The sequence below is a fragment of the Corvus hawaiiensis genome, chromosome 3 (assembly GCF_020740725.1).
Source record: "Corvus hawaiiensis isolate bCorHaw1 chromosome 3, bCorHaw1.pri.cur, whole genome shotgun sequence".
In the NCBI taxonomy this organism is placed as follows: Eukaryota; Metazoa; Chordata; class Aves; order Passeriformes; family Corvidae; genus Corvus; species Corvus hawaiiensis.
The window spans coordinates 121,414,970-121,440,559 of NC_063215.1; the positions used below are offsets into that span (position 1 = coordinate 121,414,970).

General features: G+C 50.9%; 1 protein-coding gene across 1 annotated transcript; it reads left to right on the top strand.

Annotated features, from left to right (window-relative positions):
• Window positions 1-4,750: 4,750 nt before the first annotated feature.
• Window positions 4,751-14,930, top strand: LOC125323245 (epidermal growth factor receptor kinase substrate 8-like protein 2; the record flags this gene model as incomplete). The annotated part of the gene is given in 13 exon segments (XM_048298082.1): window positions 4,751-4,900; window positions 7,258-7,332; window positions 7,994-8,142; window positions 8,288-8,414; window positions 8,768-8,853; window positions 10,724-10,835; window positions 11,603-11,652; window positions 11,654-11,711; window positions 12,556-12,697; window positions 13,791-13,850; window positions 13,853-13,973; window positions 14,380-14,512; window positions 14,839-14,930. Coding segments are annotated over 13 exon segments (1,335 nt in total), but the record flags the coding sequence as incomplete, so codon positions are not given.
• Between the last annotated feature and the right edge of the window lie 10,660 nt (window positions 14,931-25,590).

Below are 25,590 nucleotides of genomic sequence, written 5' to 3' on the forward strand. Positions count from 1 at the left end.
TAAAGCTGCCTCTGCCAGAGGGAAGCAAGAGCTGGGGCTGGGAGAGGAAACAGGCAGGAACTTGCTCTCAGGAGAGGCAGCACTTGGGCTGCTGGCACTGCCAGCAGAAGGACGCAGGTGGGAGCAGGTAAAATTCCAATACAAAATGCAACTGGGGAACGTGACGGTGCAGAGGCTGTAGGTTGGCAGTCTAAGACTTTGGGGTTTATCACAGCTCTGTGAAAGCACCGAATTTCGTCAGCAGGTACCATTCATCCTCCTCAGGACAAGCTTCCAAGAGTTCATCTCTCAATCTGTGCCCCAGTGTGGGCCAAGTGCTGGTGGAGCCTGGGCTGGCACCCCGAGCTCTCACCCCCAGCTGGCACCCCCAGGGCTTTCCAACGTGCCACTGCCACCCAAGCCACAATGGTGGGGCCTGAGGAAAGGAAGGAATGAGCAGGGACTTAGGACACAATCCTGCCCTTCAGACAGGCAGATTTACCTGTGCTCCAGTCTCAAGGGGGCTCTCAGTGGATAACTCAAGCATCCCGCGTGGGACACTGGGGCCAAGGAGCAGCTGGAGGCAGCTCTGTCACCTGGGCTACCTGTGTGTAGCCATATTTAGCAATAACTGAATTGATTGAAATAAAGGGTAAAAGCTTGACTCAGCCTGTAACTTTCACTTTTCTTTCAAGTGCAAAAAGAAGCAGAAAAATCCATTCATATTGATGCTTTCCAGCTATGTGTCTTTCAGATTCCCAGGTGTTCATCCCCTCACAGAGTTTTAGTGCTGACACAGAAGAAAGTTCTTTGTGTGCTGCCAGAAAAACGAGATTTCTCCCATTTTTTATTTTCACACCTAAAGTATGAAAACATTATCATCACACAGAAGAGTTCTGCACACTCTCCTGTGGGCAAGGGGAAGATCCCCTGATAGGCAGATTCCAACCCCTCCTGTCCATATTTACATCCCTAAGGCCTCAGACCCTCTGTAGGTAACCACGGGGTTCCCAGGTGAGAGGAGTCACTGTGAGAACAGAATTAAACCCCAAAGCATCTCTGAGGAGACAGCGCCTGACTCTGGGAGTGCCTCCCTCTCACGTGGAAGGTGTGGGTTACTCAGGAGTTACTCCAGGAGTTCCTACTCTGCCCAGGCCAGGCCTGCTCCGGACACTCCCCGTGCCCTCAGAGCCACAAACCCAGCTCAGGGCTGGGCTCCGAGCTCCAACACCACCAGCAATGAGCACTCCCTGAGCCCCCTGCCCTCCCAGCCCTGCTCTAGGCTGGGCAGGCACTGAGGGGCTCACTGACACCTCCAGTGTGGCTCTTTAAAGGTGGTGGCACAGGTGCTCCACAGCAGACCTGTGCGAGACCCAACTTCTCCACGGGCAAGGAAGAACCTCCCAAAGCAGGTGACACAAAAAGCTCTGGTGTGGCCCAGGGACTGCTCAAGGTCACAACCAAAATTAGTTCTGAGCTCAGGGTGGTGTCACTTCAGTTCCCTGCCACTGCTGCCACTTCCTGCCACCTTCAGCTTTTGTTCCAGGCACCAAAATATGAATTTTTCAAGGCCAGACCATCTAAACTATCTGAAATTGCAGCCTGGCTGATCTCGGGAGCTTCCAGACTCACTCATGAGGATGAAGTGACAGACCAGCAGTGAGCACTTCTCCCTCTTCCAGCCAAGCTGTGAATTGCTCCTCCCTCGGCTTCAGCAACCACTTTTCGTGCCAGCTCCTGAAGAGAATCTTGCGCTGAACATCCATCACTTTTTCAATGCAGAGCATTTGGCTTCATCCTCAAGCCCTAGAAATACTCAGCTAAACCAGCACTAAAACCTGATTAAACTCGCATCCTGCACAGCACAATGAACTTGGACTTGGGCAGGAATCAGAATATCTGGGAATGAAGAGAACCCAAGAGCTCGGAGAGGTTTGCTTCGCCTTTGTCCTGCCTTGGGCTCCTGGCTCTGCCCCAGCAGTTACAATAAGCAGAGCAGTGACCTCCCCTCCCCTCCTCATCAACACAAACCCCCAAAAGCAGAGTTTGTCTCTCTCAGACCCACCTGGAGCTGTGTCCGCAGGAACAACGAGGCTGTTGAAAGCAGCAACCCCACAGCTCGGCGTCTGCAGGGCTGCACCCTCTCCATCCTACAGCCTCTCCATCTCCCCACAGCTTGGAGTGATCTGTTCTCCCAGTTTAGAGAAGGTGACACCAACCTCACTTTGGTTTTGGTACAAACTCTGAGGCAGACACTGAAGGCAAAGGAAGACGAGGCCTTGGTGGGAAGGGACCTTAAAGCCCATCCAGTGCCACCCCTGCCAAGGGCAGGGACACCTTCCACTGTTCCAGGCTGCTCCAAGCCCCAGTGTCCAGCCTGGCCTTGGACACTGCCAGGGATCCAGGGGCAGCCACAGCTGCTCTGGGCACCCTGTGCCAGGGCCTGCCCACCCTCACAGGGAAGGATTTCTTCCGTGTATCTACTCTGAACTGAAGTTTAAGTATCTAAGCTCAAGTTTAGTTATTGCTGAGCCTCTGCTGAAGATAACTGAGACACCATAGCAGGAGAGAAAGGAAACAGGCCTGTAAAACAAACCACAGGAGAGTAACAAACCGAAATGATGTGGCCAAGAACAATTATTGCCACAGAAAAGAAACCTCAGTCACCAAAACCTCCAGTCTATTCCTACATCCTCACCCAGGGGGACTCCAAACACGACACTGCAACTCATGCTCCTCCCAGCTCCACACACACATTGCTGGGACCTCTTGCAAGCAGCTCGAGCTCTCTCCACGTGCCAAATTTGCCCATGGCAGAGGTGCTGCTTTCCTGGCTCAGCTCCCAAGACTCAACTCTCAGTATTTCCACCCTCAACAGTGTAAATTTCTGGTGATCTGGAGCAAAGATTTCTGGCTTGCTGTGTGGCTTCTCACACAGAACCTGAGCCCAGGGGCTCAGTCTCACTCTCTCCGTGTTTGACACAAGTCATAAAGCAAGAACTGCAAAGACATTTCGAGGCACTATCAGGGGCCTGAGACAGCTTTTGAGATCAAAGTTGAAATCCACTGTTTTCTTTCATTGCTGTTAAACTGTACTGGAGTCCTGGGGGCACTTTTGGGCGCCACAATATACAGAAGATAAAAAGCTGACAGCATCCAAAGAAGGGACATGGGGATGGGGAAGGGTGTGGAAGGACCATGAAAGAGCTGCTGAGGGCACTGGGTTTGTTCTGGTAGAGAAGTGTGAGGTCAGAACACATCGGGGCCTCCAGCTCTGATCTCCGCTCCCTGGGACACGGACAGGACCCAGGGAGCAGCTGGAGCTGGGCCAGGGCAGGCTCAGGCTGAGATCAGGGAAAGGCTCTTCCCCCAGAGGCTGCTGGGCACTGCCCAGGCTCCCCAGGGAATGGGCACGGCCCCGAGGCTGCCAGAGCTCCAGGAGCGTTTGGACAGCGCTGCCAGGGATGCCCAGGCTGGGGTTGTTGGGGAGTCTGGGCAGGGACGGGGGTGGGACTGGGTGATCCCTGTGGGTCCCTTCCAGCTCAGGATATTCCAGGATTGTCTCACTCCCCAACAGGGGAGAGTCTGCTCTCACACAGAGCTGCAAACACACTGTGCAGGAGGCAGCAAATGACAAAAATTGACATTGATACATTAATAAAGCCAAGATATTAAGCAAGCCAAAAGATAAATTTTCCCTTTTGTTCCTGACCAACAAGACCTGTCCCAGTCCCAGTCCAGCCACTAAACAACTCCAGTGTGACACCGAGACTGTCTCACACCTCGAGGCCGACACACAACAGCAGCACAGCGCCGGGAGTTTAATCACGTTTCCCTCATTAGAGGAGACAATTCAATGACCGCTCAGGTACACAAGCACTCCTGCAGAGCGCTTCACTAGACCCCGTTTTGCAAGAACTCCCCCAGGCTGCAAAGCCCCATTTGCCAGGGACCTGAGAGAAGAATTCGGTAGTTTTAAAGGAATGTCAGGAACTAGGAATACACCTGAGTGTAGGAGCCGAGAGTGCCGAGAATATTTCTCGGTCTCCATCTCGCCCGATCCATCTGTTACGGCGCAAGGCAGAGGCAGGTCCCTACCTCCCGAGCCTGGGGTCCTCCCATCAGATGAGCCATGCGCGCGGCCAGGGGCGGTCCCGGAGCTTCCATCTGGCCCTCCCGCTATCCCCATGCGGCCCGGATTCGCGGCCGCTTCCGCGTTTGAACGGCGGCGCCTGCTGCTGACGTCATCACTCCCGCCGCTTCCATCCCGGCCTTACTTCCGCGTTCGGGAGCCCTCGCTTCCACGCCTGCGCGGCGCGGCATCGGCCACCCCTCCTCAGACCCCGCGGTTACCCCGGCAACGCCGCTCGCGGCTCGAGCCGCTCCTGGCCCGGCCCCGGCCCTGCCCGGGACGTCAGCCCCGGCCCCGCTGCCAGCCCAGCCACAGCCCCGCTGCCAGCCCAGCCCCGCCCCCGCTTCCAGCCCAGCCACGGCCCCGCTTCCAGCCCAGCCCCGGCCCCCGCTTCCAGCCCAGCCCCGCCCCCGGTGCCAGCCCAGCCACGACGTCAGCCCCGCCCCCGCTTCCAGCCCAGCCCCGCCCCCGCTTCCAGCCCAGCCACGGCCCCGCTTCCAGCCCAGCCACGGCCCCGCTGCCCGGCACCAGCGCTTCCCAGGCCAGCCCGGTCCCGCCCACGGTCCCGGCCGCCCGCCCGGCACCTCCAGCCACACACGGACGCTTCAGCTGCCACGCCGATACGACCGATAAGCACAGCACCTCCAGCCAGCAGTGCAATTCTTTCGGCTACTGCAGCTCCATCGTACGAGCTTTCGGCAGCTACACCTCCTACCAGCTCTGTGTCCACACAGCCCCCGTCTGCACCGCAGCCACAGCCGTGGACACACAGCAGGGACATTTCAACAGGTACCGTGTCACCACGGCATGCACCCCCTATCATCACTCTGATAACACCACTCAGAGGATTATCACAACAATCACACGATGCTGAACCATGTTTCCCGTGCCATTTCAGCGAAACAAATACGATTTTATCTCCAGAACAGAAAGAGGACTTTCTCAACTATATGTGGACACCTCTCTCGCTCCCTTTTCCCGCTCTCCCCTCTGCTCCCAGCGCTTCTCCTGCAAAGGGCACAGCTTTTCCTGGGCTCTTTTCCTGCCGGGCTGCAGCGAGCGCTCCCCTCAAGGAGCAGGGGCAGCTTTGCTCGCGGCGGCAGCGATTAAACAGAGCAGGCCCGGAACGATTCCTGCTTAGCTGGGCTTTGAGCACATTCCTGAGCCAGCACGGCAGCAGCGAGTGAGGCAGCGGCACATGAAGGAGGCTGCAGCTCCGGCCAGGCTGGGGAGGGGTTCCTCTGTAAAATAAGAATATGGAGAGACAAACCAGAAAGGGCAGGAAAAAAAGAAAAAGCCAAGACAAACTAAACTTTTTTTTAAAAATAATCCGGATCCAGAGGGACTTCTGGCTGGAGAACTTCCTGGGGAGCAATCCTGCCCCTCTGGGAGGCAATGCCAGGGCAACTCCAGCTGAAACCTGCACACAAACACCACAAAGATTTCAGATATTTGCAGGAAGCATCCACTTAGCAACTGCTGCTTAATAATTTATTCACTTTCCCATTAAATGGTACATTCAGTCCACAAGACTTCAACACCTTTCTGGTAGTTTTATTTACAGTCTGCAGTGTGTTCTGTAAAACACAGGAGTGCTCACAGACACACACACACAAACATTTAAAGAAGTACAGTTTATTCCAAAGGAAGTCTACGCACTACTTTTCCCATAAAAATTATAAAAAATACTTTAGTTACTGTATTTTACCTAAACCAAGATACTTGAGAATTCTTCCACAAGTGATGCCCCCTCCCCACAAAGGGCACTCCGACAAGAAGAAATTCAGGAGACTGCATCACCAAATAAAATCCTAATGGCAACTGCTTCAATGCACCAGAAGAACAAAGAACTCCCACTCTGCATCCAGCAATCCCTGCTCTGCAGCCTGTCTGCATCTGCTTTTGTAGGGCTTGTGGGGCTTTTGCACTCACTTCCTTCTCCAGGGCAGTTCCCACAAACGATGACTGAATTTCTGCGGACTGTCACTCGGCAATCCTGCATTTCACACATCCAAAGGGAAACACTTTGGGGCAGGGGCTTTACTGGCCTGACTGTCCTGTACTACCCGAGCTCTGGGGACAATGAACCAGGCTGAGTCCCTGCCTCACCACTGCAGCAAGAATTCTGTCAGTTGTGACCAAACTTGTCCAGCGAACACATCCTACAAGCTCCTTCCTGGGCAGTTATTAATAAGGAAAACCAAGAGACTGTAAACAACCTTAAAGCAGGATACCAAGCTCCAGCCTTTTCTTTGAGAAGCAAATATGGCTAATTTGTGCCTGCTCAGGATCAGAGGGAGCAGCTGATCTCCTGGCAAGAGCCCAGGGTGGAGCACGGAGCAGAGCTGGGACACTGTGCTGGGGTCCTGCCACGTTCCTCACCATGGGGCTGCCGAGTCCCTGGGAAGTGCCCGTTCATTGGGTCACCCTGCTGCCAGCAGTTGGTTCCCACTTCCCACTCCACACTAATGTTTCATCTCCGGCATTTCAAATGCTTTGCATTTCGGTAGGAGCAGGGAGCCTGTCTCCCATGGCAACAGTGCCAAGAGTCCAGGACAGGAGAAGGAGCTGAATGGGAGCACAAACTGGAGAGGTTTCTCACCACAGCTCAGCTGATTGCTGTTACTGAAACCCAGTTCTTGCAGTAAATTAATCCCAAGTGTTTGCTCCTCCATTCTGCCACAGCTCACCTCAAATACCACTGGATTTGGAGCCTTTCAGTGGCCAGGGCAGCTCCGGGTGCCACAGGCAAGACCTTGGTGGAGACTTTCCCTTGTCAGCAGTTTGCCAGGGGACCCTCAAAACACCTATCCTGTTGTTTTCATCCATGGAACTAGTGGGATTCTCAACCCTGCAAGAGGCAGAAGCACCAATAATCCTGGCCCTTCCTCACTAGAACTTTCAAACTAAGCCAAGGTCTTCTGTGTCTGTTCAAATTAGCTTTAAAGTCACTGATTTAACAGAGAGGGTATTCCCCCCCCTCCTGAAATTCATTGGGAAATAGAAATGGACACAAAATAAAAATGAATGATTCCTACTCCTCCATCCCTTACTCTTCTCATCAGTCCACAACACTCGCCCCATGTGACAGAAAAGAGAAGGCACACTCAGGTTAGGGTTAAACTGTGTTTACGTTCTCTTTTCAGGCCAAACTAAGGAAGCACATCCAAAACCCCCGTGCTTCGGAGTTGGTGCATTTCCTCTTCGGGCCGCTGGAACTGGTAAATCTTATTCCCAGGTCTCACTGGGAACTCCTTTTATTTCTAGTTCACACTTACAAGTAGATAGATTGTGAAACAGGGTTGGAAAACTGCTCACACCTGGCCACAGCTTTCTCAGGAACTTCCAGAAGCGATGCCGGTTGTTCCTGGCCTCTGATCCAGTTTGAAGCTTGAAGTAAATACAGGAACCCCAGCAAATATGAATCCTTCCACCGGGTCAATAAGGCATTACTGTGAACAAAAGGGGCAGCCAGCTGGAGTCCCCACTGGGAATCTGTCTGGTCTCACCTTCAGGCAAATACGGCTCAGTATTTGCACTGAAAATGCTTGGAAGCAGAAATCCCAACTTGGAAAAGGAGCCACAAAGGAATAGCAAGATACTTTCCATTTTTTGAAGTGTCAGCTTCTGACACTTCACTTGTCTGTAACAACAGCTCATTTGTAGATCAGCTCTTCCTTTGACTCCAATCCAAAAAAATCTCATGTTCCCTTGAACTGTCCAGTCTCCTTCAAAGACTTAGGTTGATGTTTCTTGCAGTGACTGAGCTGATCCAAGGATCAGCTTTGTCTTCTATTCCTGCTCGTCTGTGTGTCCCTGGTTGGACATTTTGACCGTTTCCTGCAAGTTCTCTCCTCTTTGTGTGGTTTGTGTGTGACCCAGATCATCAACAGCTGCGGTGGCCCCGAGCTGGCCCGGTCTGTCCTCAGCCCGCTGCTTTCTAAAGACGCCACCGATTTCCTGAGAGGACACCTGACAGCCAAAGAGATAAACCTCTGGGATTCCCTGGGGGAGACATGGACCAGATCCAGGTAAGGACAGAGCTGCCATCTCCCCAGGCTCCCCACGCAGACGGGATGCTTGGATTCCCTGATGCTCCTGCTTCTTCTTTCAGGGGATGCCCTGAAAGACACATTCTTCGTGAATGTCACCTCATATTCCCACTTTCTGTCCTAGAGCCGAGTGGCCCCGAGACACGAACATCCCCACCTACATCCCCAAATTCCACAACGGCTGGGAAACGCCCACAGAAATCTTCCGTGGAGCTCCCTGGGAAATAGACATTGGACACTTGCAAGAGGAGGTTAGTCCTGTGTCCCTGTCTCTTCACTCTCCCTCCCCCTTTTCCGGAGAAATGGAGCTGCAGGGGTAGTGGTGGCGTGCAACAAGTAGTTGGCTCAAAACTCAGTTGGATCTGGTTGCCCCAGTTAAATACAGAAAGCAAATGAGGCTGGAAAAGGGCAGCAATAATGAGCCTCTCCCAATCCAAGGCAACAGCACCCTACAGCGTAACTGAGCTCCAGGGACACAGGCTTCCCTGGAGAACACCTTGACCAAAATCTGCCAGACCATGACTCATCTACCACTATCCCTCTCCTTTTCTCCGACCAGCTTTCCCCTTTCCTGGTAACACTGACTCCATGTCTGCCTTTCCAGCTCTCCTCACTCAAGCGTGGCCAGACGGCTGAGCAGACACAGGTCGGGGATGCCTTCAAACAGAACATCACTCCACATGGAAATAGGTAATGGATCCGCACGCCCGGAGCTTTGGCTCCCACCTCGGAACCTCATGAATGCACACGGACACATACAGTGACACTGGGACGTTTGGGCATCCTGGAGACAACTCCCTGCCACTGTAAATAACCACCAAGGGAAGACAAAGATCAGCTGAGGGGTTATTCCCATAAGCACTGTCTGCTGTTTAACCCCCAGCAGCTCTGCAAGGAAAGGAATCGCAGGTGTTTTCCACCGCAGGAGGCAAAAATATTGACTGACTTCATCAGTCCATCCATAGGTCTGGTTTCCCAACATCAGCCCAGCAAAGTGACCTTAAGGATCAGGTGCCAAAGATGCTGCACTGCGCTTTGGCTCTCCATGTGTGTAGAGACGCTGGAATCATGGAATCACAAAAGGGATTGAGTGGGAAGGGACCTTAAAGGTTATCCCGTTCCAACCCCCTGCCATGGCCAGAGACACCTTTCGCTATCCCAGGTTGCTTCAAGCTCTGTCCAGCCTGGCCTTGGACACTGCCAGGGATCCAGGGGCAGCCACAGCTTCTCTGGGCAACCTGTGCCAGGGCCTCAGCACCTTCACAGGGAAGGATTTCTTCCCAATATCCCATCTAAACCTACCCTCTGGCAGCGGGAAGCCATTCCTCCTTGTCCTTTCACTCCAGGCTCTTCAAGTCCCTCTCCAGCTCTCTTGGGGCACCTTTAGGCATTGGAAAGGGCTCTAAGGGCTCTCCAGAGCCTTCTCTTCTCCAGGCTGAACATTCCCAGCCCTCCCAGCCCGTCTGTGTAATGCTCTAGCTCTTGGAGCACTTCCTGGCCCTTCCTGGCCTCCTCTGGACTCCCTTGAGGATCTCTCCATCCATCCCAAAGTCACCCCAGCTTGCACAGACAGAAGCTGCCTACAGGAGGAATCTGCCCTAAGGGAAGGGCACACACAAACCTCACCTGTTGGAAACACAGGGCCAGGGAAGAGCAGCCCGACCTCCCAGCGCTGCTGGAAAACATTTTAGCTGAGGAAGGAGCTTTGTTTCACTGGAGAGAGCAGCTCCCCCTTGGCTTTAAACAAAACCAAAGGCAAACCCACTGATTAGGGGCTGAATAGAACAGTGTATTTTAGTCCTGCCCACCTCTCCCCCAGGGAACCGACAGGGCGCTGGGTTCAGACAACTCTTCTTAATGAGACAGAATTCTAGAAAATGGGGGAAAACCCGTCCCCTTTCTTCAGAAGTCTTGGGAAGGTCACTTCCAAAGCCAGAACAAACAAGGCCACCCCTTTGCCTTCGGTTTTCCCCAAGGGAAAGATGGCTCTTCCACCTCCTAACAGCCCTGACACTCATTTCCCATCACCGGTTACTCCGCGGTACAAAACCTTCACCAAAGTACTTTTAGTTCAGAGTTTAGAAGCCCCATCTGCTTCCTTGTTTACATGAGCTCACACCTTGGAAACTGTCACATCTCGGAGCGCAACCAAACTCTTCCCAAACTCCACGCGAATCCTCTGCCGTGATTTGACACATCACTTTACAGGGATTTGACTCAAAGTTTTCAGCTGACCATCCACTTTGCTGATGCCAGTTCGAGTCTGGGAAAAAACCCTCAAGCCAGACTGGTTTTCCATGGTTTTCTGTTCTAATCTAAAGGATTTATAAGCTTTACTACAAGAGTTCAAATCCACAGGAAAGTACCTTAAATCAAATTATATCAGCAAAATAACTTTTTCTCATTCACCCCATCACTGATTCTGGTAGGAACATCAGGTGGTAGAGATGCAATGTGGAGCAGGGAAAGAATTAGGATCATTTCTCTTCTCCAATTCTGATTTTCTTGGCCTTGTTGTTGGATGGGCCTCCACTAAAACTCCAGTTTTTCTCTTCTGCAGGAATTTCGAGGCCCAGGGGGTGGCTGTGCCCAAGAGATTTGCCAAGATCCGCTACGATTTCACCGCGCGAAACGCCAATGAGCTCTCGGTGCTGAAGGATGAAATCCTGGAGGTACGTGACCGCTCCTGGAAAAGGTGTGTCCCCCAGGGGCAGGAGAGAGCTCGGGATAGCAACAAGCACCAACTCCATTTTCCCTGGTGGTATCTCAGCAGTGACACAAAGCTTTGCTCAAATCCAAAGCTGGAGCAGGCTGCCTGTGCTGTGTTGTGTCATTTCCTCAGCTCAAACACATCGGTCCCATTTTAACCACAGTGAGGAGGGAGGACAACAACTCGCTCTAGAGCCCTGCTCATCCCCCGCTGGGTCGGCTCCTTATTACCCCTTCCTCCTCCACGAGGATTTGTTTTCTCTGAAAAGCACCTTTCTCATAACCTTTCTCTTACTGCAGCACTGTTGGCAGCTGGACAAGGTGGGACGTGACTTGGGCTGACACTGATCTGTGACCTGAGCAAAAGGTTTCTCTGCAAAATGTAGCTTTTTATTTATTTAATTATTTATTTTAATGCAAAGAGACATCAGAAACTCAGTCATTGGGAAAAAAAGGTCTGGAGAAACAGGGACATTATGTAGGAACTATGAGCTCTTCAGCACGCAGAGGTGCTCTCCTGTTCATCCTTACGATAAATTCTGATGCTTTCCAGGAAAAGTTTCAGTCCTGGATTGCATCTGAGAGCAACAGATCTAATTAGAGCTCCTGGCCTCAGTGATTTCCTTCCAGTAACTTCACCTTTTGGATGGTCCAACCCTGCTATATCCTGGTTATTTATGCCTGAAATCCCATTTTCCCACTAGCAGATTTATTTTTGTCCCTCTCTCAGGTGTTGGAAGATAATAAGCAGTGGTGGAAGTTGCTCAACCGGAGTGGGCAGGCCGTACAATATCCTGGATGTGGTGAAACTGGAAGAGCTCGAACAGGTCTGTCGTCAGGTAATACCTGACTGGTATCAGCTGCAGGGCACAATCTGCCTCTGGGAATAATGCTGTCATTAGACCTCCCTGGATTTCTTAGGATACTATGCACAAATCAGGACAGACCCTCAGAAGTAGACAAAGCCAGGAGATTCCTGAGTCTCCTATGATAAAATTCACATTTTGCCACGATCGTCTTCCCAAATAAGGCCTATCCTTCCTATTTGTGCACCAGCCTCCTGCTTTCCATATTTTTCCACGTCAAGATTTTTCTTGGGGGTTAAATTAAAGATGGACACTTCCCTCAGCCAGTTCAGTTCAGCACCAGGAACACGTTACTGGAGTGGAGGCAGATGGAAACACCATCTAAGTGAGAATTAACTGAATACTGCAACTTGCACTGCAGAAATGTGGAGCTGGAGTGTTCTAAACACCCAAGGGAAGCATGGAATTGCTTCCCCATTTTGGTATTGCAGCGTTTGGGCAAAGCCTAAGGGGGCCCAGCAGGCTTCTGGATAAATCCCTGCTAGTTTAATCAAAACGTCAAAAAACTTTCCAGTCCGCTCCAGGCCCTTGGCAGTGGTCCCGCTTCACATCCCAGCTACGGAGCAGTGAGGCTCTGCCTTCCAATGAGATCGAACATGTTTGGCACATCTAGGAATTCCCTTGCGCAAACTTCAGACTTTGCTTTGGGTTCTTCATTCCCAGAAATTAACTTCTTCCATGCAGCTCCACCTGAGGTCTCCCCAGCCCCACATCAGCACAAGGAGAACACGGCAGTTTGTCCCTCCGTGGGTGTGAGGCAGAAAGCTTAAGAAAATTAAAAACTACCAAAAAAAAGTCTTACTTTTTTTTTTCCCTTTCTAACCAGAGGTACAAAGGAGACCTGAGCCCCAGGGGCTATGGCCCATCCAGCCCAACCCACAAGCTGCCTGCCAGCTACGCCGGGGATAAGCGGGGCAGTGAGATGTTGTCGCGCTACTCCGCACAGGACGCCAAAGAACGTACGTGTGTGTCCCACTCTGGGCTCCCCTGGGTTTGGGCGCTCGGGGGACCAGACCTACCCAAGGGGCTCCCCTGCACCTTTTACTGATCACAGCAATGGAGCAGCACTGTGTCTGGAGGCCATTCCAGGCAGGACAAGAGCCAAGAGAGCAGCCCTGGGGCTTGTGACACCTCCGGGGCTCTCGAGCGGGCTGGGCCGAGCAGGGCAATAAGTGATCACCCCATGCCTCCTTCCTCCAGTTCTAACTTCCTCCTCCTCCTCCCAAGGAGAGAGTTTCCTTTCTCTTCCAAAATGTTTAAGTGTGTCTAAGGAACAGCTCAGGTCAATCCCTTTCTCTCACTTCCTTTTGCTCATCTCCCGGCACACACACAGTGCCCGCCTGGCCGCTTCCTTCATGTGATTCCACAGAATTCCCGGCCAAACAGGAGATCCGCATCACTCCCTCACCCTGCACACGCTGTGGGGCTCACAGAGCAGGAGAGAGATCAGGGGCCCTGCTCACCTCACCCCTTATCCCACCCTGTCCACTCCTGGAAGCAGGAGCCCTTCTGGGACGACAGGAAGCCCCACAATACAAGGACACAAATCTGTTCATATCACTGAGTTATTCTCCACAGTCTTCAGGAGTTTCATGGGGAAAGCGATACTGGATGAAGAGTCACTGGAGTTTTCACAGAATCACAGGATGCCCTGGCCTGGAAGGGACCTTCAAGCTCATCCCATCATGAGTGTGTTGCTCATTCCCAGTTTGTGCTTCCTGCCGCTTCTGTTCTGTTGCGGAGCAAAACCTGGAGCTCTGCGATCAGCAAATTAGTGACTAGAAGTAGCAGAGAGGACTGAAAAGGTCTCAATTCCAAACCGCCAATTGTAGATTCTCACAGAACTGTGCTTCCACATCAGGCAACAGCCAAGGGGTGATGGGAGCAAAATAAATGGCAACACAGGGGCACAGGAAAATGGGAATCACTTTTCTGGGCTGAATTTCAATAAGAATGTTGAGCCACATCCCCATTTGCCTTACAGTTTCCCCACAAACATTTAATGGCATTTTTGACTGAAGACTTGATTTCATTCCCTACTTGTTTCTACAGAACTTATTCACCAAATGGATGAGCTGAACGACGAGCTGCTAGAGAAGATCACAAACAATAAAATCAGCCTCCCCACAGGAATTTCAAAGTGGAAAAGCCTCCGCAAGTTTTTGTTCCCCTCACCTTTGAATCCAGCACTGAAGAAGTCAAAGCCTGGCTGGAGGCCAAGTCATTCAGCAAAGAGTAAGATTTGCCCTATTGCCACGTGCAATGCTCGTCCTTCCCTGGAGAAGGAGCGGGGGAGGCCACCGGCACCATCTCACCTGGGACAAGCCACTTGGATTTACTTACAGAGCCTGTGTTGCAAATTAGATTTCAACCCTGTTCAATCCAGGCTCTATAACCAGAATGTTCAGAGCCCAAAGTCACTCCCTTTCTCTGGTATAAATAGTTTCTTGAGGATAAATAGTTAACTAACTACATCCACGGCCTGAAATGCTACTGGAATTGCAGCTGCCACCTTGGAACAGCCCCAGGGCCCTGTTATATGGTCCCACTGCAGCTCCTGGCCTCCCATCTCCAACTCCTCACCTCTGGCACGAGGCCACGTGCAGCACAATCGTCATCTCCCTACTCTGTGTCTCCCCAGGACCGTGGAACACCTGGGCATCCTCACCGGAGCTCAGCTCTTCTCCCTCAACAGAGAGGAGCTGAAGAAGGTGTGCGGTGATGAGGGAAACAGAGTCTACAGCAAGATCACAGTGGAGAAAAAACAGCTGGAGGTAAGCATTTTTCTGGATAATTCCTGCTGGAATGGGGGCTGTACCAGCAGCGTCAGAGAGCTCATTAAACAGGCATTTTAAAAAATACAATTGTGGGGAAAAAAAATGCAACCAAACCTACACCAGCAATAAAACACACGTAAAAATTCCAAAGTGTCTTTTGAGCAAATCTGTAAGATACCCCTGTTTCCACTAATTAATCTGCTTTTTACTGATATCACTTATCTCTTTGAAACTAGCTCTACTTCTACAGCATTAATTAAGTACTGTCACTTAACTGCAGCTTGAAGTTCAAATCCAAACTGCCTGTTTTGTTTCCATTCCAGAAAAGCAGAAGGCAGTCGGAGCTCCAAGAAATCATGAAGCGCCGCCAGGAAAGGATTGATTCTGCAAATTAAAGTCTCTCTGCTTTATTTCAGCTCTTAGCCCTAAGTAGTGCAGAAGAAAAGGGAATGAAAGCAATGATTCCTGGCCCAGGCCGGATGCAGCAGAGCTCCCCTTGGGGTCCAGCTGCCATCAGAGTGACAATTCCTTGAACATTGTTGGGAAGGGTTGACAATAAGACCATGTCCCACTGGGAAAGGTGTTTTAATTTTGCATGAAGTATTTTTTTTATAACTATATATTTTATACTGAAATTTTCCGTGCATGCGATCAGAGCAGGATTCACACGGGGCTGGATGTACAAGGGCTGGCTTCAAGCAAAAAAAGACCCCCAAAGCTTTTCTCCAAGGGCTGTCCCCCGCTCCCCACTCTCCCCTGGCAGAGCAGGCGTGGCACACAGCACAAGAGAGGCCAGCCTCAAGGCTTGGAGCTTGGACCAGAGGAATAAGGCTTTAGAAGGTTTTAGAAGGTTTGGGTTTAAGGAAAGGACATTAAAGCTCATCCCATTCCACCCCCCTGCCATGGGCAGGAATGCCTGTCACAAGCCCAAGTTGTTCCAAATCCTGTCCAACCTGGCCTTGGACACTTCCAGGGATGGCGAGTCATGACCTCTCTGGGCAACCTAACCCTTTCTATTTCCATTCCCATTTCCTCCTCAGCGCAGGTGTCCCCTGCAGCCCACGAGCACAGGGCCGGTGACAACTGCCTGTCCTTGTCCTGTCCCCCTGTGCCCCCTCGTTGGACAAGGCTAGAATGGCAACACACATTCCCGAGGTCTGGCTGCTTCCTTAAATCCATGGACCAGCTAGTGCTATCTCTGAACAGCTGAAATGAGCTTTCAGTGCCTAGAAATGAGCAGGAGTGACAAACAAAGGGATTTGAATCTGGAAATAGGTGAGTTCCACCCGCCCACTGCTGCTGATGCAGAGGCTGGGGCTCGGGGCAGATGGGCAGCCCTTCCCTGGGGCACAGATCCTGCACTGGAATGTTGTGGTGGTGTTGCCAAACCGGGCCTCAAACCAGGAGAAGATAAGCCCTGACCATTTGCTCCCGACCCTGGCACACCCACAGCCCTTCCCAGGGTGTTGGTCACTTGTCCCCATCTTCACGTTTTCACTGCAAAAAGTCAGCTGAAATGATTCCCAAACAGCTGAAACCCCAAAGCACACTGGGAAAGGCAGGTTAACACACATTAAATGGCCACAAGAAAAAAACCCTCTAATTTAGCACAGGGTGTTGCTCTTTACTTCCCGTTTTCCTTCAAAAAGTTATGTGCATTGTATATAACAATCTGTAAATAGGGGTGAGGAAAATCCCTCTCCCTAGAAGCAGAATTAAGTGATTATGCTTCCAAAATTTACTCACCATTTCAAAACTCAAGCAAGCAGCGTAGTTCCTGTCCACAGCAAGTTTGGCACACTGCATTTCTAGCTCTGTTTGACTGACAGACCAATCTGATTGCAAAGCAGTGAAGCACACAGAGCTCCAGAGCTGCCCACAGCCCAGGGACAGCTGGGTTTTCTCTCTCAGCACATGCTGAGTCTTTGTCCAAATTTGTGCCTGTCATTGCACATTTAATGGAAAAAGCTTTAAAACAGCATCTGGGGAACTCATGTCTAAAACTGAGAACACCAGTGCACCTTAGTTTTGCCTTCATTCTTAAGTGTCTCCAATGGATAATCTGTTTTCTTCGTTTGAAACGGGACACTGCTCTCACCAGCAGAATTAGGGTGCAGGCAGGGGAGGATCCTGGGTTTAGTCACAGCCCTGCTAGGATCTGAGAAGGGCACTCACCTTGTCAGGGAGGGATGAAGAGGACAATCCTCCTGAGAAGCCCTGGCTCCGGATTAGGGTGGAGATGGGAGGCAGGATGGCAAGCACGGGAGGTGAAAAAGTTTCTAAAATGAAAATAAAAACGAATGTTGAGCTAGGAAACACGCCATCTTCTAATCCTGGGGTGTAGAGGAAAGCAAATCACAGGGAATTACAGTTATCTGGGATTTTAACAGGAGTGTACATGACAGCTCTGTAAAGCTGGGAGCCACAGGAGCACTTCCTAAAACAAATATCTCAGTAGACCTTATTGCAGAGATCACTTTTACAAATTTCCATGCGACTGAGCTGTGCTCTGTTTGTACTGCCTGCAGACAGTACATTGATGTAACTGAGCAAAGGAGACAATGATATAACCGTGCACTGTACAAGATTTATTAAAATAGTTAAGTTATAACTCCATCTCCGACTCTTTCACTGGGTTTTCATAACGGTTTGTCACTGAGAGTCTCAGAAACTCAGCAGAATGTCTGAAACCACACATTTCCTTTTGGTTTTGGGGACTGACATTCAACAGGAAGGATGTTACGGCCTGGATAGCTGTGTCTTAAGAATAGGGGCAAAGCACGAGAAGGCTGTACAAAAGCACATTCTTGCCTCTCTGGAAGGGGAACGACTGTGGCAGCTGTCCCAAGTGGAACCATACAGAAAGAGGGAACAGCATAACCCCATGACTAGGAGCCTGTTACACGGATTCTCCAACATTTCCAGCCAAGAGCCATCCTGTTCCCAGAAGCAAAAGTTTGTTTTCTCTTTTCCTTAATAATTAAATTACTCACCTGAAATAACTGGTAATTCTTTCTGTAGATGTTTTGGGGAGTTCAATTTCCAAGTGGGCCCACACTAACAAGATCACCTCTTTTACAGCCTAAATAAAGTTCAGGTGAACCACGAGCCCAAAACACCTGCCTTACTGGGCCGGGGGCTCTCTCAGCGCCTGGAGCTGCACCCGATAAACCATTTCGAACCTTGCCACAACGGCGGGGAAGGGAACACAGAGCGCTCAGCTCCTGCAGCGGGGCACCACCGACGCAGCTCCGAGCCTCCCCTCACGGCCGCCTCCCTCATGGGCTGCCCGCCGCCACCTTGCGGCACCGGCCGCGCCCGGGCCCCGCGCGGCCATGAGGGACGGGCGGCTCAGGGGCGGGTCGGGCGCCGTACCGGCCGCGGGGAAGACTGCCGGGGGTTCTGGCGACACGGAGACTCCGGGGACAGGAGGTTCCGGGCCCGAGAGATTTCGGGGCCAGGAGACCCCCCCCGATACGCTCCGCTGGGGACGATGGCGGCGTCACGGTCGCCAAGGCGAACCCCCGCCCGGCCCTCACGAACCAGCCAATCAGAATCGCTCTTCCTCCCGCTGCCCCGCCTCGGCTCCTCCCGGCCTCGTCCGTCTCCTGTCCGCGCTCCTGATTGGCCGCTGCCGCCCAGCCAGGCTGGGATTGGCGGCGGGCGGCGGGAGCGCGCGGGCCGGTGCCCTTCGGGCACGTACCGTCCCTCGTGGGCGCGCGAGGCCCCCGGAGCCGCGGACGTGTCGGTGTCCCCCGTGGAGCGGCAGAAGATGGAGTCGGCGCTGGAGCAGCTCAAGCACCACACCACGGTGCTGGCCGACACGGGGGACTTCAACGGTGAGAAGCGGCATGAGGGGATCCTGTCTCCGCAGCTTCTGCTTAGCCCCCTCTCCCGCCCCTCTTCACGGAGAGTGGGCGAGCCCGGCCGAAGGGGCGCGCGCTGCGGGGACCGACCCACCCTGGGGCCGGAGGGGGGGCGAGCGGGACGGCGCTCGGTGGCGGCGCTGGGTCTCCATCCCAGGGCAGATCCCGCCCCGCCAGGACATTGTCCAGACCCCCCCGTGATTTCTCCCAGTTTGCCCTCGAGTGTGCCCTGACCACTCCGTTCAGCTCTGCGTGCTGTCAAGAGGAAGTGCCAGACTAAAGCCAGGCTCTGCTGTTCTAATTAATTTTGGGTTTTCTTCCAGTGGGCTGTCTAGATCTGGGACTTGTTTGGGGTTTTTCAGACTCACGCTTGGACGGGGCTTGGAGCAGCCTGGTCCAGTGGAAGCGAGTGGAACTGGATGAGCTTCAGGACTCCTTCCAACCCAAACCATTCCAGGATTCCATGATATGCTTAAAAACTGATTTGGGGTTAGAGAGAAAGAAGGGAAATGATGCTTTTTATTTGTTTCAGTTGAGCTGCACATTGATCTTTTCCCTTTTTGCATTTCCAGGATGCAGAAAGTGAGAAGGAACTTGAGGAGATGTGCTCGGTCCCAGAGAAATAATTTTGAAAAAACTCATCTCACTGGATACTGCAGCAACAGTAAAATCCCAAATGGATTTCATGATCCTGACAATTCTGAGTGCACTTCAGGGATAAGGCACAAGATCTTACAGAAAAACAGATGCAGCAGTACACATCCAGGAAAACATCTTGGAATTAATGGCATAAAATCATGGTTTATTTTCCTGCATATGTTTGATTTTAGGATCCCTAAAATGTTACATCCCTAGCATCAGGCATCAGGGGGTAAATTATAGGAGGTTTGTGATAAAAAATATTTTTGGTTATATATAGGGCAGATATTTATGCCTTACATAACTCATCAATATAAAGATGTATTATATATTAGGGCATATAGCTATCTATTTATATATAACATTTTTTATGTGTGCACAGATATAGTTTATATCAGACACTGTGCCTGTCTGATGGCCTTGCTGCTGAGCTCCCAACTCCTTCCTGAGGAAAACATCAGGCAAAAGTTGTTTGGTTTAAATGGTCCCTCTTTTCCTTAATAATTATTTTACTCAGTTGGAATAACTGATAACAGCTGTTAGAGATGTGCAGTTCCCAGTGGGACCAAGGCGCTTGTCTGCACAATGCAGAGTGGCTTTTAAGACATTCAGTAGTCAGAGAAGTGAGGATTAGGATTTCAAATGCTCTTGGGCAATGAGGCTGGCCAGAGATCCCTCCTAACTCACTGTGGGACAGCAAAAACCCCACAGCCAAGGGTAACCAGGGATTGTGGGGATGGAGAATTTAATGGCATCAGGGGGCAGCTGTGCCAGTTCAACTGATAAAAAAAGTAAATCCAAGACTCCTCTAGAGAAGTATTGTTCCTGGATGTGTGTAAATACAGGGACACCTCTTTACTCTCAAGTGAGGGAGGGTTGTGGTTGTGCTGCCAGTTTACCCTTGAGAGTTCCAGGCTCTATTTTAGCTCCCCTGGCCGGGCCTGATGTGCAGCAGCGGCACAAGGGCCGGAGCAGGCAGCTAGCTCTGGGTGGGCTGATGCCATCACGGCCCAGTGGGGGTGGGAGCTTAGGCTGTGGTGGCAGCCTAGGAAAGGGATCAGGTGTCTCCTGGAACTGCCCAGAGTGCAGGAAGGGAGGGGGAACTGAACTGCTCCCACAGCACCCTGCTGGGCTATGGTTCTGGGCCAGGCCCATCAGAAAAGTGGCATCATCAGTGGCACCTCAGTGGTTATTGTCCTTGGCGCTCTCAGGATCAGGATGAAATCATGTTCATGCACTACTGGGAAAGCAGGGAGCAGGATCAGTGCTGTAACTCTCTACACTCTCTCCAGGAGGGCCTTGGGTCATGGCAATTTCATGTGTGGAATAGTTTCCTGTGCCTGCCTGGGCAGCTGCAGTTATTGCACAGGCATTCAGGGCTGACAGTTCCCTGCAGGGAGAGCTCAGCACATGTGCCCAGAGGCAATCCCAGCATCTGAAAGAAAGAAAGAAGCAGCAAAAGGTGATTGCTTCTCTTTCAAAGTTATTTCAAGTGCTCACACCCAAACCAACCTTTGCTCTTGATTTTGGCCTGGTGCATCATGAGCAGTAGGCACAGGTCATGTCATCTATGCTGATATGAGAGATGCCTTCTGGGGGAATTCAGCTGATTTCCAAAGTTCCCTTCCTGCCCTGTGCCTGATCTGCACAGGAGAAAACCTCTTCCAGGAAGGGATTGTGCTCCCTCTAATCCCATTTGCCCAGTCTGTTCCATGGGGATATTGCCAGCCTGGGGCAGCAGAGGCACACGCAGCACCCAGCACTCTCTGCTCCAAGCACAGCTCTGGGCTCCTTTGCAGACTGCCTCTGCCGCAGGGTTTTCTCCAGGAGAAGCCAAGGAATTGCTCATGGAAGGGTACAGATTAAGTTATCCCAAAGGGAAGTAAAGAATAAATATCTCATTTTTCCATCAAAATGCTTATGCTCTTTCCTACAGATTATTTCAAGTTTTTCCCACAAGCTTTGCCCTACCCATCATCCCATTTTTACCCCAAAAAGTAATTTTCTCTATCCTCAAGAATGTCTCAGTGTCTATCCCCAAAATTTTCACTGTGTCTCAGCCAGTGACTACCTCAGTTTACCTCATGCTGTTCATTCTCTTCCCTGGGGGTTGCTTCAGATTTTCCCTCCAAGCTGTCCCTGTCTGTGCACTTCTGATTTCTTCTTTTTTACAAGAAAGTGTTCATTCACTACTCTGGAGATTAGCTCCAGTTTTACCCCCCAAAATTGCCCTAACATTCACTATTCATTGCCTGATTTTTACCTCAGTATGTTCATTCTCTGCCCTAGAGATAACCTCAGGTTTTACCCCCAGTATTTTCCCTACCTGCCCACTAATTATTTACTCTTTTTGACCTATAAATATTCTCTTTCTACCCTGGAGATTTCATCAAGTTTTACCCTGAAATATTTCACTATCTTTCCAGTACTGTCTCACATTACCTCCTGATGTACGCTCTCCCTGCCACACATCACCCCAGATTTCACCTCCAAAATTATTGCTACTTGTCTACTACTTATTACCTGATTTTCACCTCAGTATGTCCATTCTCTGCCCAACAGGTCATTTTAATTTCTACCCCCAAAACTTTGCCAACCTGTCACCTAGTGATTGCCTCAGTTTACCTCAAAAATGTTGTCTCCCCTAGAGATTACCTCAGACTTAAGCCCCAAATTTTTTCCCTGTCTGCAAGTGACTACCTCTGTTTAACTTCAGTATGTTCATTCTCTGCGCTACAGACTCAAGTTTACTCTCAAAATCTCCCTGCCTCTCCAACACTGATTACTTCCTTTTTACCTCAAAAGATTGATTTCTTTTCTACCATGGAGGTTACATCAAGTTTCACCCCCAGAATTTACTAATACTTCCACGACTGATTCACTCAGTTTACCTCAAAAAGTGTTCATTCCCTCACCTAGAGATGCCCTTGTATTTTACCCCCAAAGGTTTCCCTACCTGTGCACAACTGATTGCTAATGTTTACTTCAAAATCTTCATGCTCTTCACTACAGGTCACCTCAAGTTTACTTCAAAAGTTTTCCCTACCTGTCCATTAGTGATTATCTCAATTTTTACCTCCAATAAGTCATTCTCTACCTACAGACACTGGATAGTAAATCATACAAAGATCTAAAAGTCTGCACAAGAAACAGCAGAAGGTTTTCCATGAATAACACAAGTTCCATTTTTCCCTCCTCTGCCTAGGACTGCTACCAGGAGACAGGAGAGCTGTTATCAACACTCAAACCTCCCAAGCGTTGTTATTTCTCAAAGATCAGGGCCAGCACTGAGCTACTCCCATGCGCCTGCAGGGCTCTGGGGAGGGGCAAGATGACATCCCACTCCTGCCTGGAGAAATTTCAACGCCCTAAAAAGTCATTTCCCTTCTCTCTGAGCCACGGCCAAAGCAGCTGTGTAGAACAACATGGACTATTCATGGAAGGGATGATTCAGTTGTGGGAAAAACGCTAAAGAAAGACTATCACCCCAAATTTCAGGGTGAAAACACACTGCTTGTTAACAGGAGCACACAAACTCATTTAAACCAGAGAGGAAACTGCACACCAGGAAAAGAGCTGAAAGATATGCTCTGCCTTGATTGATAATTCCAAAGGAAATTCCCCACGGATCATAGGCAATTACCTATAATTTTACCTCCATAATCACTGGATTTCTGACTTGGGTTGCTGTGGAAGCGTTTCACAGATGCCTTGAGGGGTCAGGGGCTTGGTTGGATTCTTTGGGGTTAGTCCTGACAGGCCCAGCCCAAACCCACCCACCCGCATCGCTGCTCCACCCCAAAGTTGCATGAAATACTGAGAAGAGTTTATAAATACTCCCCCCTTCCCTGTCCTTCCTTACACATCCATGGAGCAAATGTACTCTATCCATTGTTCCCAAGAGCACCTCTCCAGCCCACATCCCAGTTTTCACCAACACAAACCAAACAGACCTAAGACAACTATTCCATCAGTGCCTGCAATTCTCAGCTCCCTGTTCCCTGCCACTCACACAGCAATCTCACCTCAGCCCAGAGACTCCCCATCCCCAAAGGGAAACAGAATCTGATGGGGCACAGCTCTGGCACCACATTTCTCCTTGTTCCTGGAAAGTCCTAGGTAAATCCAGTCCCTCAGACCTTGCATCCCTGAACACCAGGAGAGCTGGAGTTTTACCCAGATCCCAGCACCCTGCACAGCTGCACTGACACAAGCACAGGCTGATCTCTCCGCCCAGCACCATCCCTCATTTTCCTCCCATTGCTCCCCAAGCATCCCCAAACCACCCTGTGTCTGTGCCAGGGCCAGGGCCTGCCCCAAGGCCAACCAGAGGCTGTCACCCAGCCCTGCACCAGCTGCCACCCCTGGGAGAGCTGGGAATGCACTGAGAGCTCAGCTCCCCAGTCCTCAGACACACAAATAATGCCCAACCTGCCCCTCTGGGCACAGCCAAACACCACAACTCCATCATCCCCAAGGAACTCTGGCAGTCGCCTCTTCACCTCTGCCCTTTTCCAAAAGACACAGGTAGGACTGGGCTGTCAAAAATGGTATTCCCTAGGCAGTTCATCCCAGCAGAGAGGAGAAGAGGAACCCTGTGTCCCTCTGACTGACCCCACAGCATGGGCAGGACCAGCTGGGTTTTTCGTATTCTAAATTTTAAAATGAACTGAAGAACCTGAAAGGCAAAAAACACCACACACATAAGGTTAGAGCCAGTCAACACCCACAGACAGACACACTCTCAGACACCCCTTCTGCAGCTTACATGCTGACTGCAGCCCTTACTAGAAGCACTCCCCCCTAAAGAAGATGCTTTAACATCTTCTTCCATCTGCTGCTCCTTGATGTGGAACACTAGATCCTGGGAAAATTGGTAGCATCAGTGACCATAGGGATCAAAATCTGCCTCGGGGACCTGCAAGACAGCATGAGGCGGTCTGCAAGTAGCTGACAGCAAGGAGTTATCCCCACACCAGGCCCATAAACTTTCTACCCAAAAGCCCATAGACAAGAGAGGAGAGTTTTGAAACTGTTCAAACTAGCCATGACTGAATGTGCCAGGGCAGGGCAGCTCCAAGCATAAGTGGCACATGGACACCCAGTGCATCAAATATAAGCAGAGATGACACGAAAACTTGAGAGAACGCTTCAGAAGATAAATTCTTGAGACCAGGATGCTTTGAGGCGACAGAAGCTACGAAACTACTGCAGTGAGGAGGGTCTAGTACACTTCATATAGAAGTCCAAGGGAATGGCACATGAAAAAAAGATACTACCAAAACTGAGAAGGAAGATGGATAGGAACACCTTGTGTACTTCTTCTGGTCTCAAAAAGCAAAACCATAAAGATGCCAGAATAAGCCCTATCCAGGAAAGTATGTAAGCGCTCCTGCTGCCGATATGGCCCATAACGATGCCTGTAAAGCATTGAGACATCACAAAGCCCTATGGCACTGAAGACAACGGACACAAACCACATAACATAGACACAAACTGAAACTGCCCAGCAGTTTTACCTGATGGACCCAAGATTCCTAGTGCAAGATGAGCCAGAGGCCGATGATGCCAAAGGAAAGAAGGCTCTATGGCAGTAGTACGTGACAGTGAAAGGTAAACTCCTTATGAGAAGTTAGTGCCAAAGCTGGTAAGAGGATGCTCAAGAAGTGCAGTAGGCCTAGAGAAGGAGGCAACGACTGCCAGCTGATACAAAGGGATCCCTAGAGAATGATTCTGCCGCCAAAGGCTGAAATGACATCACAAAACATGACCGACCGACAAATGGCCAAGATGCAAGAGGCCCGTGTGCTACGCTCAAAAGTGCTCAAAAGCGTGGCTACACTGAAGAGTAGGCAAAATTTAGACCGTGGCAATCATGCCAGACCCAAAGGCAGGCTCCTCAGGTGAAAAGATGGACAATGACATCGAGACTCAACATCCAATGATGCGAAGCGCACAAGAACATGGAGATGGGTTGGAACTGCCCGGCCCGGCAAAGGCTCGAGTGATGCTGAAGAGAAACCCTCTCTCCCTTAACCTCCAAGGGGCCCAGCCCACTACAGCCCTCTCCTCTAAGCTAACTTCAAATTGCCTCCTGTGATTCCAAAGGTTTTTGCCTTCTCCCAACCAACAGTCCCCACACTTAGCTCTCTGAAGACCAGCAGACAAAATCCGTCCTCGACAGAAAAGAAGGCTTCAGCACCGTGGATGTCAATACATGGCCCACAGCCCACTTGGGCAGCTGCAAAAGACGGAAAATAATGACAAAATTCAGACTGTGATTACACATCCCAGAAGTGACCCCTTGCACAATGCCCCTCTCCCTCATAACTGCTGAGGCACATCACTCACCGGCCGTTTCCAAACTTAGGCTCTGCACCTACTTGTGGTACCTAAGACAACAAAACAGAAACTGCAACTATTGCCCTCCAGAAGAATAATGCACGGGCTCCCTCTGCACCACTGGCCCAGGCTCACCTCAAATCTCCATCCGACTCTGGAGGTGGCCTGGACGATACCTGCAAAGCGAAAAGGGACACGCTTCGCATGCTGCCACGTACCTCTCACCTA